The 18,150-nt window shown below is 35.6% G+C and overlaps 1 protein-coding gene across 4 annotated transcripts in view; it reads left to right on the top strand.

Moving 5' to 3' along the window:
• LOC132286847 (uncharacterized protein At1g32220, chloroplastic) overlaps positions 1-15,811 on the top strand; it is a 28,342-nt gene extending 12,531 nt beyond the window's left edge. For 2 of the 4 annotated variants that reach the window (XM_059789251.1, XM_059789250.1), the window contains exons 2-10: positions 3,590-3,689; positions 3,789-3,877; positions 5,405-5,460; positions 5,554-5,609; positions 8,951-9,044; positions 10,744-10,823; positions 14,696-14,738; positions 15,140-15,231; positions 15,465-15,811. In XM_059789251.1, the coding sequence (XP_059645234.1) occupies positions 3,590-3,689; positions 3,789-3,877; positions 5,405-5,460; positions 5,554-5,609; positions 8,951-9,044; positions 10,744-10,823; positions 14,696-14,738; positions 15,140-15,231; positions 15,465-15,644 (790 nt within the window). In that variant the 3' untranslated portion in view covers positions 15,645-15,811. Of the gene's footprint in view, positions 1-3,586; positions 3,690-3,788; positions 3,878-5,404; positions 5,461-5,553; positions 5,610-8,950; positions 9,045-10,743; positions 10,824-14,695; positions 14,739-15,139; positions 15,232-15,464 lie in introns of all 4 variants that reach the window. The other 2 variants (XM_059789248.1, XM_059789247.1) reach the window with 1 other exon arrangement.
• The last annotated feature ends 2,339 nt before the right edge of the window (positions 15,812-18,150 follow it).

The raw sequence follows: 18,150 nt of genomic DNA, 5'->3' as shown, positions 1-18,150 counted from the left end.
TCAGAAGTCATAAAAGCAGTCATCAAATCACCGTCCGCTTCTTGCTCCTCTGCCTCCTCTTCCACCGCCATGGCCTCAACCATAGCCACTACTTGATACACTTTTAGGAGAAGAGAAACCACAATCAGTTGATATCAAGGTTGATCAATCAGCTCTAGTAGTGGTACTACCAGATACATTCTTTGTGCGAGACAACTGAGAAAACTCATAGATAATAATGGGATCTAAGATCTTGCCTGCATAGTGCTGTGGGTAGTAGCATATTATGAATTCAGGCCCGCAAAAAATGCGACAACTTTGAAGGCTTAATGCTGCTTCTTCCAGGCCTCTACCTTTGGTTGATTTAGGTTATAAATATTTTACTCCTACCAGCACCCTTTTGACATAATTGTAATGCTCTTTCCAGCTCTTGTTATTCTGTTCTGCAATAAATAATTCGTAATGTGGCTGATATATATATATATATATATATATATAAAATTTTTTTGATAAGGAAAGTTGTATTATATAGCTGATAAAGTTGTATTATATAGCTCTAACGGGGAACACGGCCTGCGCAAACTACACCAGGGCCAAATAGGGCCCTAGACTCTCAATATATCCAAACAATCAACAATAACATGGCTGATAAATATGATTAATATTCTTGTAAGATGACTAAGGATCAGAAAGTGATTGATGGCTTCAGGCAATGGAGAGGAAATGACTGCACTTAGTTCTAACTAGGCTTGGGTACTTACGATTCTTCCAGGTCCTGGTTCTATACTATCCCCCTGACGGTACTGCAAAACTCCTGAAGTCTCATGCAGTTGTAAAAGGATGTAAGAGAACATCCGTTATTACTTACAAAAAAAAAAAAAACTTATGTTATTGATTTATTTGAGGCATTTTCTCCACAAGCTTTCATGTTCAGGGGGAGAAAGGAAATATATGTCTATTAAAGAAGGCATTTATGGGTTGAAGCAGTCTTTTGGGTCATGATTTGACTAATTTCAGTGATGTGGTTCTTACTTCTTGAATATGGATTCTACAGAACACATACAGATCAATAAGTGTTTGCACATTGATTGCATATGTAGATGATATTATTATTGCAGGTAGTAATGAAAATTGCCTATTTGAAGAAACATTTGTATCAGAAGGTTCCAGGGCATTTCCGGTATGCCCTGGTTATTGAAGTGGTGAGATCTTGCATATGTTCTTGCCTTTTTTCAGAGTGTATGTTCTAGACTTGTTGCACAAAGGTGGATTAAATTGGACACAAATAACCGACTCACATGGACTTGAGTGCTAAATTTAGTCCGGAACAAGGAGAGAAGGATGAGTATCCTAGTAGTTAGCATCAACTTGTTAGGAGATCGATATATTTAATTATTACTGTATGTGTAATCTCTTCTGCTTTTGGAGTAATAAATTAGTTTTTGTAGGATCCTCTCATAAACTAATAAGAAACTCATTTGAATTTTTCTGCGCATAAAAAATAATCCTGGTCAGGGGTATTGTTTCGGAAGACATCTAATTCTTATATGATTTCTCATGTGGTTGGTCCTGTAGATTCAGATCAGGCATGTTTAGCCTTTGATAGGAGGTCTAGAAATGGTTATTGGCATAGTGCACCTTTATACCTGTGATGAGTTCCCTTCATCACTTCATATTGTCTTATGCTTGACAATCGGGCTGCTATTTACATAGTATCCAATCTGGTTTTTCATGAGAGGACCAAACATATTGAAATCCACTTTATCTTAGAGAAATTTGCTTGTGCTGATGTTGAAATGAAGTATACTCTGTTTGCATCTCAGTTGGCTGATGTGGAAAGATAAGGGGAAAAACCACAAGTTATGGTCCAGTCCGATCGAAATTCATCACACGAAAGAAACATTATACTAGGTTAATTGTTCAATAACCCCAGAACTCCTAGTTACATCACGACACAGACTGGTTCACCAAACTCACACTCGTCTTCAGGCACATAATCTACTCTCCGGCAACAGATAATGCTCCAGGCCAGCCGCTTCTTCAATAGCATTTCGATCTCCAGACCATTCGTCTAGCCAATCTCCAATTTAGTTCAGCAATTGTATGATGTCAACACACATATGTCACTCACTTATTCTAATGCAGAATTATGAATGAAAAATAAAATATGTAGATGCATTCTAATCTCACAATAATGCTCTACATATTTTCCTTCTACGTGTCTTTGGTTCTCTGAGATAGTAAGGTATTTATAAACTGTTAACTACCATCTACTCTAAAGGCTTAAGCTGTTAGAAAGGGTGTAACTTAAATATATAAATCCTTCAACACACCCCCTAACGTGTGGCCTTCTTTTTGGTCCAACACATGTTTTTTAATTTTTAATTAGGGTGACGGTGAGGTTTGAACTTGAGACCTTTGGCTCTGATGCCATGTTAACTACCATCTACTCTAAAAGCTTAAGCTGCTAGAGTCGGTGTAACTTAAATATATTAATCCTTCAACATAAACAAAGAAGAGTAGTAGAGAGAATAGGGTTTTAGTGTTAAATCTCAAAAAGAAAACTACTATTCCGAAAAGTCTGCCAGGTAAAACCAATTCTCAGGAACTCATAAAACAGAAAACTGTTTTCAGAGAACTATTGAGAAGTCGAGAACTATACAAATAGTTCTCTGAAACCAGCCTTTTTTCAACTCAGTTTTCAGAAACGGTCAACCAAGCAGATTTTTGTACAATTTTCTAATTTTCAGTTCTCAGAAAACTGAACCAAGCACACCATCACCCAAAATTTTATGTTAATCGATTGACATGCTTCCAGTAGCTTTCGATTGACCAGTCAATCAACCGAAGTGCCTTGGCAACAATACTTAGAAATTTTCATAAAAAAATGTTTTCAAAATTTTTTTCAAGAAGTGTTGAGAGAGTGGGCTCTGTCTCTTGTTCTTTGGGGTCATTTGATTCATTCCAACTCTTGGCGTAAATGAAATAACCTGTGGTATAGATGATGGTGGGTTTTGTAGAGTTGGGGATTGGAGTTTCTTTGTATTATCTCCTTGTAATATCTGCCAATTGATGGTTGAATTTCTCTTGCCAGGGATGTAGCATATTGATGAACCACATAATTCTCGTGTATCACTTGTGGTTGGTTTTTTATTTATTTCACCTTCATTTCCTTGGTTTATTATGCACAAGGTCCTTGGGTTTTCCACATTTACCTGAAAAAGAGATTAATTTTACTTTGGAAACTTGTTTTCTGGTGACCAGATTTACAACATATCTGTTGGAGTTGGACAGATGATGTATATAAATTTGATCCTTATGCTTGTGTAGCTAATATTCGGGTTTAATAAAATAATTGCATGCACTTCCTTTTCTTTCCACACTTTTTGGATGCACAAAGTTATTGCATGGTTGGTCAAAGGTTAGGTCTAGATCTATGCCTATCCATCCTATTCCAGAATTGGAAAAGACTGACATTGGTAGAGGCCTTTTTACTGTTCGAAGTTATGCTCATCTGTATGCTTCAGTTATTTGTTGCCCATTGCTTTAAAAGTGATTCTAATCGCTTCTTTTTTTTTTTTTTTTTCAAAATTAAATTATCCTGAAGCAGTAGAATGGCTGTATCCAAAAAGGGGAGATTTTTGTCAACTGATTCCAAGAACGTTGAGGAAGCTGAGACAGTAAATGTTCCTCCGCCTCCAACTGAGAAGGTACTTATTGGTGTTAGTTACAAGTATACATTCAGATTTAAAAATGCTGGATATTCATCTTCGCTTTTGTGTATTGTTGCACATGTATTTTTTATCCAGTTACTTGTGCTGGGTGGAAATGGATTCGTTGGCTCACATATTTGCAAAGAAGCCCTTGGTCGTGGCATATCTGTTGCTAGTCTTAGCAGGTATTATCTTCCTCAATAGTTATGGATCAAATTTATTCGCGTCGCTACACTTGATGGTTCTTATATCAGTAGACCACCAGCTGTCTTCCTTGAGTGGTATCTTGTGCGACCCTTGAGGGAAACGTATGGGGGTTTTATCCCCATTGATATACAGGAGATCATATTTGTAGAATAATTGTTATCCAAGTCAACTTGATGCATCTATTGATGCTCAAGATTTTTTAAATTTATTTTTGGCTATTTTAGTCTCACATGTTTTATGTATGCACTGAAATAATCTAGAAGTGTAAACTAAACTGATCATTTGTCATTATATGTTTTTAAGGACGAATTAATAATGATTGTCGCCTTTTGATTTGGCACAACTGTGGAACATACATCACAAATTCTTAATTCTGTAGCTTTTGCAAATAAATCCAACTGTAATTTATCACTCACTGTTTAGTTGCACAAGGGCACTTTAACAGTGAGCGAGACTGTCAACAAAATTGAATGGTTTCACTGGCCCACTATCTCTTGATTTATTATATATCACCACAAGATTATATCACAAGAAGTGTGTGACATGTGTAATCCTTTTCATTGGGAAATTCTATCATAACTTATAAGGTTTATCTGTTTATAGAAGTGTGCTGGATTTTGCTTTTATGATTTTACTTTTCACTGACATGTGTGCAGTTGTTCCAGCAACATTTATATGTTTTATGGCGGTTTAATTTTCACTATTCTGGATGCATTGTGATAGTTAAAGATCGTATGAAGCCACATGATGCCAGATAGAGTTGCATGCCGACCAGATAGATTTATGGATGTGTGAATCTAAGATATTTGATCTGTTACAAACTAACAAGAATAATTTATTCTAGGTTGGTTGTCATTAATGTTATGAAAATGCTATCATCTGAAATTCGGTAGATAGCAGTTGTGTACCTCACTGCTCTAAATCAAGGTACTGCCAATAATTTTTTAAAATAGTTATCAGTAATAACGGAAATATATAAAGAGATCCTTTAACATACTTGTCTTGTAAATCAACACTAAGGTACATCAGTTTCAACAAAGAAAAAGAAAATGATAATTTGTAGTCACTAATGCCATGTGCACATGCACGGACCATTCCCCCCCTGATATATATATATATATATATATATATATTTACTATTAACACTCGTGATTTTTTCTTTTTTTGAACTATATATGTATGAAATTTTCATATCGCTCCCCTTGAAATTACAAAAAAAATTCTACTATTGCCCCCCCTTCACACAAATTCCTGGGTCCGTCCCTGCATGTGTAAGAGACTCACTGGATGTCTCATGGATTTGGATCTTTGAAATTCGTGGCTTATTTTATGGTTATATTTTATTAATAATCAATAATAGTTCTGTATAGATGCCTTTTGTGGAAAAGTGGTTGCATTCCAGCCTGGTTATTATTATCTACTTTAGGTTGCCTGTAGCTCCCTCTGTGGATTGATAGTGTAACTGATCTTATTGTGTTCCTGAACCGCTTGCTTCTTTATTGCAGATCTGGTAGGTCATCTATACAAGAATCATGGGCTGATAGTTTGATCTGGAATCAAGGTTTGTATCTTATATTGTATGTTTCTTGGTTACCTCGTCCTAGTACGATGTGTTGCTTTTAACCATCTTTTTCTTTTCCTTTTCTGTTGGCAGGAAACCTCCTTTCAGATGATTCATGGAAGGAAGCATTAAATGGAGTGACTGCTGTTGTACGTAGTGTTTTAATAATGTTTCTGTAGCTAATTTGTGAATGAGAGAAGAATCCGAACTTGTGCTTACCATATAGACATGGGGAAAATGATAGAGAGAATCCAAACTCTCTTCTTTTCTTGCTTTCTTCCTTACATATCTATCAGTACATGGATCTTCTCGTTTTCTGGAAGCTATTTACATACAGATTGATACCTATGTTATAGGTTGGGACTTGTGAAAATGAGTGGGAGTGAAGGAGATGTAACTTCATGAAGGAGTAGGTGGGTGTGTGAGGGTCTTATTGGCACCTCACATGGCCTTAGAATTCTGGTCACGGTTGGTAGAGTTGAAAGAACACCAATTGCGAGAGGAGACTATGATAAATCATGGAGGGCTTGGGTATCAACCACCATGTAAGCTGGAATGAAGAGTTGTGTTCATTGTTCAGTATTGGATGTAAGCTGGGTTGTGCTCAACCTAGAAGCAGGACACACCTAAAAGGCCAAAGAATCCGCGTCACACTGACACGCGTCATACACGGCCCAACACATGTTGGACATGCTAAAAGCCTAAAAGACATGTCCAAACTTTTTTTCATTTTCAGACACGCCGCTAACACGGCACAGACATGCCTTGGACACGTGTCCGACACGAATGTCGCATTGTAAGAAAGTGCAAATATGATAACTTCTTTGAACATTTTTAATAATATGGTGGTCATGACATAAAATATTTAAAATTTTTGGTTTAAATAATAAATATTTTTGTTGGTGTGGAGTAGATTCAATTGTGTAGTTCTTTAAACAATGAAAAACTAATTATTTTTGCAGCTCATTAATTATTATGATTTGTGAAGTTTTTGTCATTGTTAGGTTGATGAACAATGATAGAACTCTTAAAACACAGGATCATATAAAAAGCTATATTAATAAATTGCCATATCCCTTCTGTGTCCTTATCTTAATTTTTTATGGTTTGCGGTGTCCTTGTCGTGTCATATTCATTTCCCGTATTCGTATTCGTGCTTCTTATTGCCCAACCATATATCTCTTATGTTTCTTGTTTATTTGTTTTTTCCTTCTAATTATTTACCGTGATTGCAAGATCCTTGAGGTTATGTCTGAATATGATGCCTTCGACCAACAATAGGTACCAAAGCTGATGTTTTGTCTTGGGGAGTTAGCTCTAATGCGAAGGGTTCAGAAATCACAAGAAGTTTCCACAGTTGTTGTGGCAATTTCAGTTGCATATGGAGTCGATCAATCAACTTATTTGGTCATGATGGTTAAAAAATCGTGATGGGTGACATGACAAGATTTGATTTGAGGTGGAGATTTGACCGATTAACCAGTGTGCAGTGGGGACTATCAAAGTTGGTCAGCAGGATGGTGATGTCTTGCTGCAATCTTTAGAGCAAGGAGGGACTGAATCCTTCGGTGAAAGGTCCTAAATAAGATTGGGTCATAGTGACGATCCTTTGGTGGAAGTCTCTAAATGGTGGTTTGTTTTATGTGCAAGACTAAAGTTACAATGAATTGTTGAAATCGATGGCCATAGGTGAAGCAATGATTGGCTTGACGGAAGCCAAGGTGGAAAATTGTTTTATTATGTCTCAAATTTCTATTCTAGTTTGGTTTCTATTTCGGAGTTGTATTTTGTTTAGGAAATTTCTTTTTAGGAAACTCTTGGGTTGTAAATAGATAAATGAGACTGAAAGTGATAAGAGATGTAATCTCATGATGGGGTAGGTTGGTGTGAGATGTAATAGAGATGTGAATAGATAAATGAGACTGAAAGTGATACAGATGTAATCTCATGATGGGGTAGGTTGGTGTGTGAGAGTCTTGTTAGTTCTGCCTCAAATGGCACATAGAGATGTGGTTCATGGTTAGTAGACTGGAGAGAACACCAATGACGATAACAAAGTTTTGTGGAGTAGTACCCCATAGAGGCTTCGGATATTAGCCACCATACCCTGGAATGAGGAGTCAAGGACTTGTTTACACGGGCCAGTGTTGGGTAATCTCTGTCATTGTAATATCTCTTCAAAAGAAAAGTTGGAATCTTTTTCATCCGTGGATGTAGGAGGGGTTATGCTGAACCATGTATATCTTTTGTTTCTTGCGTGCTTATTTTTTCTTTATACAAGGATCTCTGTGCACACGTGTTTCCTCTATCTCGACGACTTGTATCATAGCTTTTGTTGCCTTTTGGCACCCAACATGCGGATTATTTCCTAATGAGTGCATTTATGAACGGGTGCATGTGCTGCATGTCACCGGTATTTTGAAAGATGTATTGAAATGGAAATTGTAAGGCTCAAGGTTAATGGCATAACCTGTCATTTTCTATATTGTATGTTTATGACTGTATAACAGCATTGCAAAATGGTTATTGAGAGATGATAAATAAAATGACAGTTGTCATGAAGGGTTGGATGGGTTCTTTACCTATCTCCTTTGCAGTGGGAAGTGGCAGTAATGTTAGATTTTTGCATTACTTGTGAAGGAGAGAGGGGGGGAAGGGGGTGCATTGAAGTATAAATTTCCCATTTCCCATGATCTTTTGGAGCTTGATAGCTAAAAATGCTTCAATAGCAGGTTTATCTTTTTCTTGGACAATGATGCAGTATGATATCCAGTGATTAGAGGAGCTCTCTAGGATTGGGAGTATTAAAGCATTTTCTCTGATTTAGATGATTAAGGAGATATGGTTTTGTGGGGGAGTGATGTGCTCATTTGGAAGTTCTCTCAAGGCAGTGTGTTCACTGTTTATTTGTTATATATGATGGGAAGAGGAAGACCTGATATTGTGGAAGAGCTTTTGGCGTAGAAATGCCCTCCTTCCCCCTACAGGTGGCTTCTATTTTTTGCTTGGACAGCGATTTGATGTTATTTCGACTGTTCATGATCTGAAGAGAAGTATCTTGGAAACATGTTTGTTAACAATACTAATAGAGGGATTGAGATGGATTCGTGGCAAGACTAGAAAAAAGAAAATATTAATGAATTTAATTTGCCAAACAGAGAGGTGGTTCTGGGTGGGGATGAGATGATGAGATGAGCTGAAGACATTTCAGATTGCTTGATTTTGTGTGGAAAGAGTTATCATATATATATATATATATATGTATGTATATATATATAATTCTTTTATACATTGGTATCTATGATGGGCAGGGAAAAAAATTGTCCTTATTCCCCTGGTGTTTCCTTTGTATGTTCTACTGCTTTCATATTTTTCTTACCCTTTTTAGACTATATTATTTATGTAGAGAAGCATATATTTCCCATCTCAGTTTTTCTTTGCATATGACGTAGATATTAGTTTCATCTTGTAACCGGGTGAAGTTGTGCAGATCTCTTGTGTTGGTGGTTTTGGCTCCAACTCATATATGTATAAGATCAATGGAACAGCAAATATCAATGCAATTAGAGCTGCTGCTGAACAAGGTATTAAAATTCTCAAATGTGTTTATAGACATTACTTCTACCTCCTCCCATTTCCTACACTGATTTAATTGTTCATAACCTGAAGTTGATGGACAACCGAGGGGTGTCACAGTCAGAGGAAGTGCTCAAAACCGCATTTGAGGATCAATTTTTTATTTTATTTTTCGTTCTTTGTTTCTTTGTTTTTTGATAGGTGAAATGCATTCGATAGGCTGTGAGAAAATTCTAGTTTTCTTGAGTTTGGCTTGCTCAATATTTATAAATTGTTCCAAACACGAAACATTCAATTAGGTTCTGTCTGAATGCTCAACATAGAATACGAAGAGTGATATTCTAGATTTCTTCACCTCTCATCTCCAAGACCTTTTTAAGACACGAGTATTCAAAATTCTCTTAAAGAAAATTCTTTATGTTGTGTTTGGAGCACCGAATCGGTGCCTTGGATTTGGAATTGGAGAAAATTCAACTTTAAACTGATTTTCCTTCAATTCCAAATCCAAGGTGCTGATTCGGTTCTCCCAAACATAGTGTTACTTCCAAATAGTAGGAAGCTGAATCTTGAAAGTAGTTGATCAAGCTTGCGACTTTTGGAGAGGTTGTTCATTGTTTTTTTACCATGCTTTTAACATGCGATGAATGTAATTGGCAAGTAAAAGGTCAAGCAAGTAAGTAGATGATATAGTAAGATGATACTGATCACCAAAATCGAAAAGAAACACTTCCCCTTCCTCCATATGTGTTTGACTGGTAGATTGTTCTTAAGCTTCTTGCCAAGGATTCATTTGAAATATTAATAAAAAGGTCCTTTAAACATCTGCTTAAAACACTAGTGTTTTTCTTATCAAAATATGCATAGAAAATCACTTTGTGAAAGATAACTATTTTTTATTTCTCAACCAATTTTGTTGTATTAGTCAGTAGACAATACCATGCGATTAATGTTCTATGAATTTGCAAATTTTTCCGTTTAAATTTTAATATTACCAAAAAAAAAAAAAAAAAAAAAAAAAAAGCAAATTCATCCATTTATAAGCAGAAACCTCCATATAGTTTCAGAAATGCCACAAGAATGTGAAAAAGTGGAGAACTTTTTTTTTTTTTTTTTGATAAGTGAAAAAGTGGAGAACTTTGAAAGACGAAGTTATACCTTTTAAGATGTGAGTAAACTTTTTGTAATTTGAGTTATCTTTTGTCCGTACTTTATTGCACAACAGAAAGGGACAAGGAGAAACTTTTTGAACCAATGTCAAAATAAGTTCCAACCATCTCCCCCTCCGCCAACCAAAATTGAAGGGACCATGTCATAAATAATTAATTGATGCGTTAAATGTGGTCTAAGGACTTATAATGTTCTACTTTGTTATGTATGGAAGAATTGTAAATTATTAAATACAAGCAACATAAATTCCAATCTACCATACTATAAATTATTGTGTAAAAGCATCATGGCCATCCAATTAGGCAGGTTGTGATGGCGCATTTTCTTTGTCATCATTGATGTTCATCTTATGTCTGTTCTTCCTTCTTTATTCTTTTTGTCATTTTATTTTCTTTTCCATTTTTCCCCCCTGAAAGGACTGAACAGTACCATCTTCACTTGTTGGTGAAAATGGTGAAAAGTTGATAGTTTGATTCTTATTACAGTGCAGTACTAAGTAGTTATTATGCTCGGCGATTTGCTCTTGTTTCTTGTCTGTAGGTGTGAAACGATTTGTTTATATCTCCGCTGCTGATTTTGGCATCGTAAATTACTTGCTGCAAGGATATTACGAGGGAAAGGTATCTTCTGCACTGTTTCGATTGTCATTCAGTTACTGGAAATTGATTGTTGATTTTAATAATTTCAAGAAACCGTGTAACTTGAATCTTTTCAGTTTGTTTTTCGCATCAAGAAGACAAAAGTCACTACAATGGAGACGGATGGTAAATGTAGGGAATGGGGATGTAGCCATTTCCAAGAATATATTAAAACATTGAAACACTTGCAAAATAATCCACGCAAGTTGAATCATTTCAGTTTGGTTTTAGTATCATGGAGACAAAAGTCGGGCAATGGAGCCGCTGGCAAATGTAGGCGTGTAGTTATCCTCAGGACTGATATTAAAATATTGAAACACTTGCAAAAACAATGGATATTGTGGAACTCTTTTTCTGCTATGCTGTCTTCTGGGGGCTTTTTGCAGTCTTATGGGACACGTGAAGTCTTGAAGGAAAGGAGATGTGATGATCATGATTGATCCACATGCACACGCCACATGACGCCCACGTCTACTTTAATCTTAGGGGCATGGATAGATAGGGAACAATTTTGGTTTTTGTTTTATTTATTTGTTTTAGGGATAGAAATAAGATTATTTGGTATTTATCTTTGTTAGATTACCAATTGTCCCAAAGCTTAAGCTGTCATAGAATGTACTCAACAATGTATATCAAACTCAACACAGTTCCTCACATGTAAGTCTGTCTTGCATGGGACAAGGAAAATAGATCAAATCTAGATTAGAACACTAACCCAGAGAACAAAATGGAGAGATGGAGACTTGCTAGACCTCCAAGAACCAAAATTCAATACCATGTTAGACTACTACATGCCCCCAAAACTTAAGCTATTAGAGAATAGAGCCAACGATGTCTATCAAGGTCTAACAATCTTTCATTACTGTTTATCTTTATTCAATAGTTATATTTTGCTTAGCGTTTGCTTAGGGTTGCTTATATAAGGCCTTCTACATACTGGTGGATCATTACTCTTCTGAGAAATAAAACCATTCAGGATTATGTTGTTTGTTTATGAAGGTGCTGTTATTTAAAAAAAAAAAATCAAATTGCAGAATTGCTATCTATATCTTCTCACCTTCTCTTCATTCTTTCCCACCCTGTACCAATTGGTAAGGATCTGGATGAGACCCACTTGTATGTATTGTACATGCACATGATCTAGTCACCTACATTAGGCATAAGACAATGATAGATAGGGAAAGATTTTATTAGTTTTTCCTTTCTTTTATTTTAGCAATATGAATTAGATTATTAGTTATTTATATTTTAGTACTGTTTATATTTTATTAATGATATCTCTTACTCAGGGTTTGCCTAGGTCTCCCCATTTAAGGCCTTCTGTGTAATGGAAGAAGGATAGTTGTTATTTGAAAATTAACCAAATTACAGAATTTGTTCTCTCTTCTTTTCATTTATTCTTATTTTTATTTTTCTTGTTTTGCCTACTGTATTAATTGTCGATTAGAGTGTTTTTATATTAGAACTGGTATCAGAAAGCTCTGCATCAATTGCATTAGAGAAAATACCAATCATCTCTCTCATATCTCATATATCTGTTTGCTACTCTCTTTCCCTTCTCTCTCTTCTTTCCTAGTCCTTTGTTCTCTCACTTTTCCATCTTTTTCTCTCACCTCCTTTTGCCACTAATCTCTTGGCTCATTAAAGCTCTCATATTTCATCTCTCTCTCTCTCTCTATACAATTATATATATATATTTATATGTGTATATATATTTTCCTCTGTAGTTAAACATTCAAAATCGCAAACAAAACCGAACATTCAAACCTATTTGTTGCACATTAAAGTATTGACAGTCAAAACCCCTAATGGACCCTATGTGTGATTAACGCTACCGGAGTAATGCATTTAGAAACAAAAATAATCTATCCCTTCTGTAATCGACATTGCAGGAGCTCCACTTCGCTTTACTGAAGCTAAAACCTCATCGTCTCTCTCATCGCTCTGTGAATCCATCACAACTCGTCATATCTTGGGGCTGGCTGTCATTGTCATTATCATTGATCAACCGGTGCCCTCACCAACCATAACTCACAGCCAACCACCATCGTCATCTTCATTGATAGAAACCTTGCCATCGTTGATTTGTAAGCATCAATGCAGTTGCTTACCACTGTTGAACCCACTTTTGTCGAGCCTGACACGGCCACTATCACAATTGTCATCTTGCTGTCTTCATGCCATCACTGTAAGATCACCATTGCCAACCCTTGTCGTCACCGTCGACAATTGTCAACATAGGCATTTTACTCGTTCTGAAACAGTATTGTAAAAGAAAAAGAAAAGGAACGTAATAAGAGATCTTTATTTACAAATGCATAATACACTTGAATTATTGGCTTTACTTGTTGGGTGCATGTTCAATTAAATGTACTGGAAACGTGCCCAAGGATAATTTGTCCGACAGTAGTACTCCACTCATCTCTCACACTATACAGGCAATAGGACCCATCCTTTCCCCTCTCCCCCCATTGCACACGAGGAAGAATTTTAAAACATATGGGACTAACTCCCTTTCTTTAGGCATATCAGTGATGATTTGCAGGATGTCTCCCCTTCTTTCGTTCTTGTATGTATAATTTTTTTATCCTCTCTTTTACCTGGGACATTTGTATCAAAATGTTTTGAAAGTACAAAGAGAAAATAGGTTCAATACCTCACTCTTTTATACACAGTGAGAGTAGTATAGATAATATCATTTGAATTTTAATATATAATTTGAGTGCAACAGTATGCTAAGTTGAAGGAGTAAATTATTAATTTAGGAGTTTAATCTCCATGATTAAATAGATTTTGTTGACTACCTAAATGAACGAGCTCTACTGTCGTAGTTTATATTACTACCACCCTGACCAGAAGCTGTAAAGGTTATAAGATTAATATTTGGTAATATAGGACCTGTCTTAGGAGATAAATGAATTTAGCTAGGACAAATAAGATGCCTAGTTCTCAATTAAATCAGAATTTATGATACTCCCTCTGTCCCACTTTAATTGTCGCCTTCGGTGAGTCACGGTTCCCGAAGGCGACAATTAAAGTGGGATGGAGGTAGTAGTAATATTGGGATTTACAACTTGTTTGACCAGGTATTTAATGGAAGGATTACTTGGTAGGGATTTTGTAGACCTGTATAGATACTTTGTAGAATATTCTGAAGGACTTACTTTACACAGAGAGAATTGTGGTATGGATGTGAGTGAGTTATAAAAAAGTCGTGCGTTAACTAATTCATGCCGAGCAGGATGCCTTTGTTTAAAAGAGAGTGTCTATTGTGCTTTATTCATTTATGACGACACATAAGGTTTCTGAACGTTGAAGCGACGTGATCTTAGTAAATTAGGATGCGGTATTATACCATGAAATGTTTAATGACTATTTTTCTGTTTTCAGCATATGTTCAGTCATAAAAATATGTATATCTAGTGAGATGATTGGAGTTGCACCACTTGGAGATAAAATGAGAGAAAACGACTAAGATGGTTTGGACATGTGCAAAGAATACCATTCAGTGCACCAGTTAGGAAGAGTGACACGGTCCATATTGAGGGTAATGCTTGGGGAAGGGGAAGACCAATTTAACGTGGGTAGAGTTAGCAAGGATATGTGGTTTGACTAAGGTTATGGCCTTAGATAGATCGAAATTGAAAAATAGGATGGGAAAAAAACTTTATTTGTTGTTGTTTACATAACTAATGCAAATACATGCTTTGAAGCCGGCTTTGATCAATTTTTCTTTGACTTGTACATTACAACGTTGAAAAAGACGACGGTAGTGTACTTGTGATGCTTGATAAATGTATACTCCCTTCATCCTTTCTTGTGATGAATTTATAATTGTATCTTGTATGATCCAGAGAGCTGCTGAAACAGAGTTATTGACCAGATTTCCATATGGAGGTGAGCTTTCTTGCTGTCATTCTACTTGGATCTTAATTTGTAAATGTTGTATCCCACTTTATTCAAATGTTGAGTTGCTAAAAGTGGCTAGGAGATGACTCACCTGCCTGAACTTAAGGTGCAAATTAATTGTTGGATTAGAAGTTTATGTTGTGTTTTATTACTTATCAGGGAAAAAAAAAAAAAAAATGTTTATGTTGTGTTTTATTCCACTTTGCTGCTATAGTTGGATATTCTCCGTCTCTCTCTTGGCAACTTATTTGCTAAAACCATGAAATCATTGTCTCCTTTTCATTTGAACCGTTGAAAGGGAGTATGTTTTCTTGTAGAAGAAACTTTGTAAGGTTCTTTTTAGAATGTGACATTCTTATACATGACAAGGGAAGGTGAATTTTTTTCAGGTGTGATTTTGAGGCCTGGGTTTATACATGGAACTCGCCGTGTTGGGAGCATGAAGATACCTTTAGGTGTAATTGGGTCTCCGTTAGAGATGGTAATTTTATTGTGCTTCCAATTATACATTTCTCATGCTTATGAATGTATTTATTCTCGTATGCTCTCTCTCTCTCACTCTAAGTAATAGCTCTGGTGGTGAAGGAACAGACCATGCATTTTGATGGCTCTTGTTCCTACTTCATATCATTCAAGGAGGGAGTTTTTCCACCAAAACTGACACAAAGAATTATTATTTTCCTTACTTAATAACATTTGTTTAAATCATTGCAGATTCTCCAGCATGCAAAACCACTGAACCAGGTTCCTCTTGTTGGCCCCTTGTTTACTCCTCCTGTCAGCGTTACCTCGGTGGCAAAAGTTGCTGTCAGAGCAGCAACTGATCCTGTTTTTCCTCCTGGCATTATAGACGCCTTTGGAATACGACGATATAGCCAGCAGAAATCGGTATAGATTTGCTGCGTTTTGTTCATTGATACCAAAATGAAAGTAAAGGCTGTTAAATTCTTTTTCATGTTGGATCAACTCTAGAATTTTCTTAGTTACAAATTGTACTTCTGTCGTGTTCCTAGTTTTGATAAAATAAAAATATGCATGGCGCATCCCATTGATTTGTTGAACATACCTCTTATATTTTTGCTGGGAAGTATAGCTTATCTGCTCTAGGAATAGGAGGTAATTGGAATGGTTTTGTGTAATCGATACAGTAAGATCTATTTGTGGCAGTCATGGGGTGGTTGTGGATCTGGTCATAACTGACACTGGTTGAATTTCAATGGTTAGAGATGCAACTTGAAAATGAAACGACCCAGGTTTGATAACAAACGAGAAAATCCCCATATTCAATACTGACCCAAAATCCCTGTATGATTTTGGAAACTCTTATTTATAATACGGAGTAATAAATTTGCCTAGTCTTGGATATTAGTTGTTCATATGTACGATTTCTAGCAAATGCAGTCTTATTAGGCATGTTTCAGTGGTAATGGTGTCATATGTGCTAATGCTATTGTATACGTTATCTTTGTGGTCCTATTTTATTTTATGTTATTATTTCATCTTCATTAAACTAACGGTGGAAGGAGATTCGTTCTTTCGACTGTGATTATTGATCATTTTACGCTAGGTGTTTCTTGCAAATTAGACGTAGAATCGAAAGATTTGATGCCCACTGATGAGGGGTTGCTGGCTTGATCAGGTTTAGCTAAATTTGGTTCAGGCTTCACTATATAATGTGTTGTATCTTAATAAACAATTAGCATGTTCAGGCATGACCACAGAGTTGAACATGATTGATTAGGCTCATATCCAGGTGAACCATCAGACATGAATTGGAGTGGTATTAACAAGCATGAGTTGTGGGCTAAAGGTAGTGTTTGATTTGTAGGTTATGATTGAATATTTGGGCTTCTCTCACCTCAGGTTTCATTTTTGTGCTTATTTTTTGGTGATACACATCAAACATGTATTACATACACGGGCGCAGGACACGGGTTTTAAAAATAATAATAATAATATAATATGTATAAATAATATTTTGTTGCCATTTTATATTTATAATCATGAATAAAATTACTAATTTGATGTTTAGAACTAGATGCTTGTTATTTATGTTTTTTTCAATTAACTTGATATATATTTTAAATTGCATTGAATTAACTTTTTTAAAACCTACTATGTCGTGTCGTATCTTGTAAGTGTTTAAAACTTATCTTTACCATTTGACGTTTATACCAAATTATAGAGTAGGAAGATGTATTAATTTATAGATGCTTTGGACTAGTAGAAGTCCAAATAAACAAAATGAGACAATTATGGGGGCTTTTAGGGGAGCCACACCTTAAGGTGAGGCTAGTAGAAAATTGGTCAATTTTGCTCACGTTCCATGTGTGGCTCTATTTTTTTTCTTTTCTTTTTTTATATATTATTTTACGACAAGGACAGATATTTATGTTCCATTTAAGATGAAGTTTTTGTTTCCGTGGACTTATTTTTGAAAGATTAAATGGCATTCGACTCATTCAACAACTAGCAGTGAGGATATTATTGCTCCGAGAAAATGAAAAAGAAAAAGAAAAAAAAGTCTGGGATTTTATAGTCACATTCTCGAAACAAATGTGATAAAAAAGTGTCCGTTCAGACAACTGGTCAAAGAAAATTAATAATGTCAATGATATAGACAAATAGCATTATAACGTGAACAGAAAATACACTTGCCGGGGAATCTTTAGAGTTATGTTAATTTTTAATAAGTCGTAAAAAATCGAAATAACTAGTTAGTAAGCATCGAATGGCTAAATGAAACTGATCTAACCAGCAAAAAGCATTGACGCTGCAGAGACCAATGCATCAATTGCGGTACGATAGAGTTATAATTTATTAGATTTAAAAAAAACAGGAGGTTTTTTATGGATTAGCAATGAAATGCGCCAAGTAAGATGTTGCATGACAAGTGCAGAGAATTTATATCGAGATACTGGTATTGTGTATGGAGTACTAGTAGCTTGTAGATGTGCGTATATTTTTGTATAGAATTATAGAAGAGCAATCTCAACAGATTGAGATACATCCTAGCAGTTCATTGAATGAAGGGATGTATATAAATAGGTAGGATATCTCATTTGTAGCCAAGAAGTTCTATAGAGTGATTGAGATGCATCTTATCGGTCTATTAAAGAAAAAATGTCCATAAATAGGCAGGAGGTCCCATTTATAACTACCAAGTTGTGATTCAGAGAAATCTTATGAGAGGTTGAAGCTAATTTTGGCAATTTCCATAAAATAATATTAATTGTGAAATATTTGATATCTCTTCTGTTTTCACCAATAATTTTCATTTAACCATGATTAAGGGCTTATATAAAAAATGTTAAACATCTTACTAGGTTAACATCATCCCATGTACCATGTCCCTAAGAAGAGGTAGGTGGGAAAGGGTAAGACAAACATAAAGAGTCAT

The sequence above is a fragment of the Cornus florida genome, unplaced genomic scaffold (genome assembly GCF_030987335.1).
Source record: "Cornus florida cultivar Cherokee Brave unplaced genomic scaffold, ASM3098733v1 CherokeeBrave_3.0.0_Hap2_Chr11, whole genome shotgun sequence".
Lineage (NCBI taxonomy): Eukaryota > Viridiplantae > Streptophyta > Magnoliopsida > Cornales > Cornaceae > Cornus > Cornus florida.
Note: the sequence above shows the minus strand (reverse complement) of the source record. Positions and strands in the feature narration are given on the sequence as shown.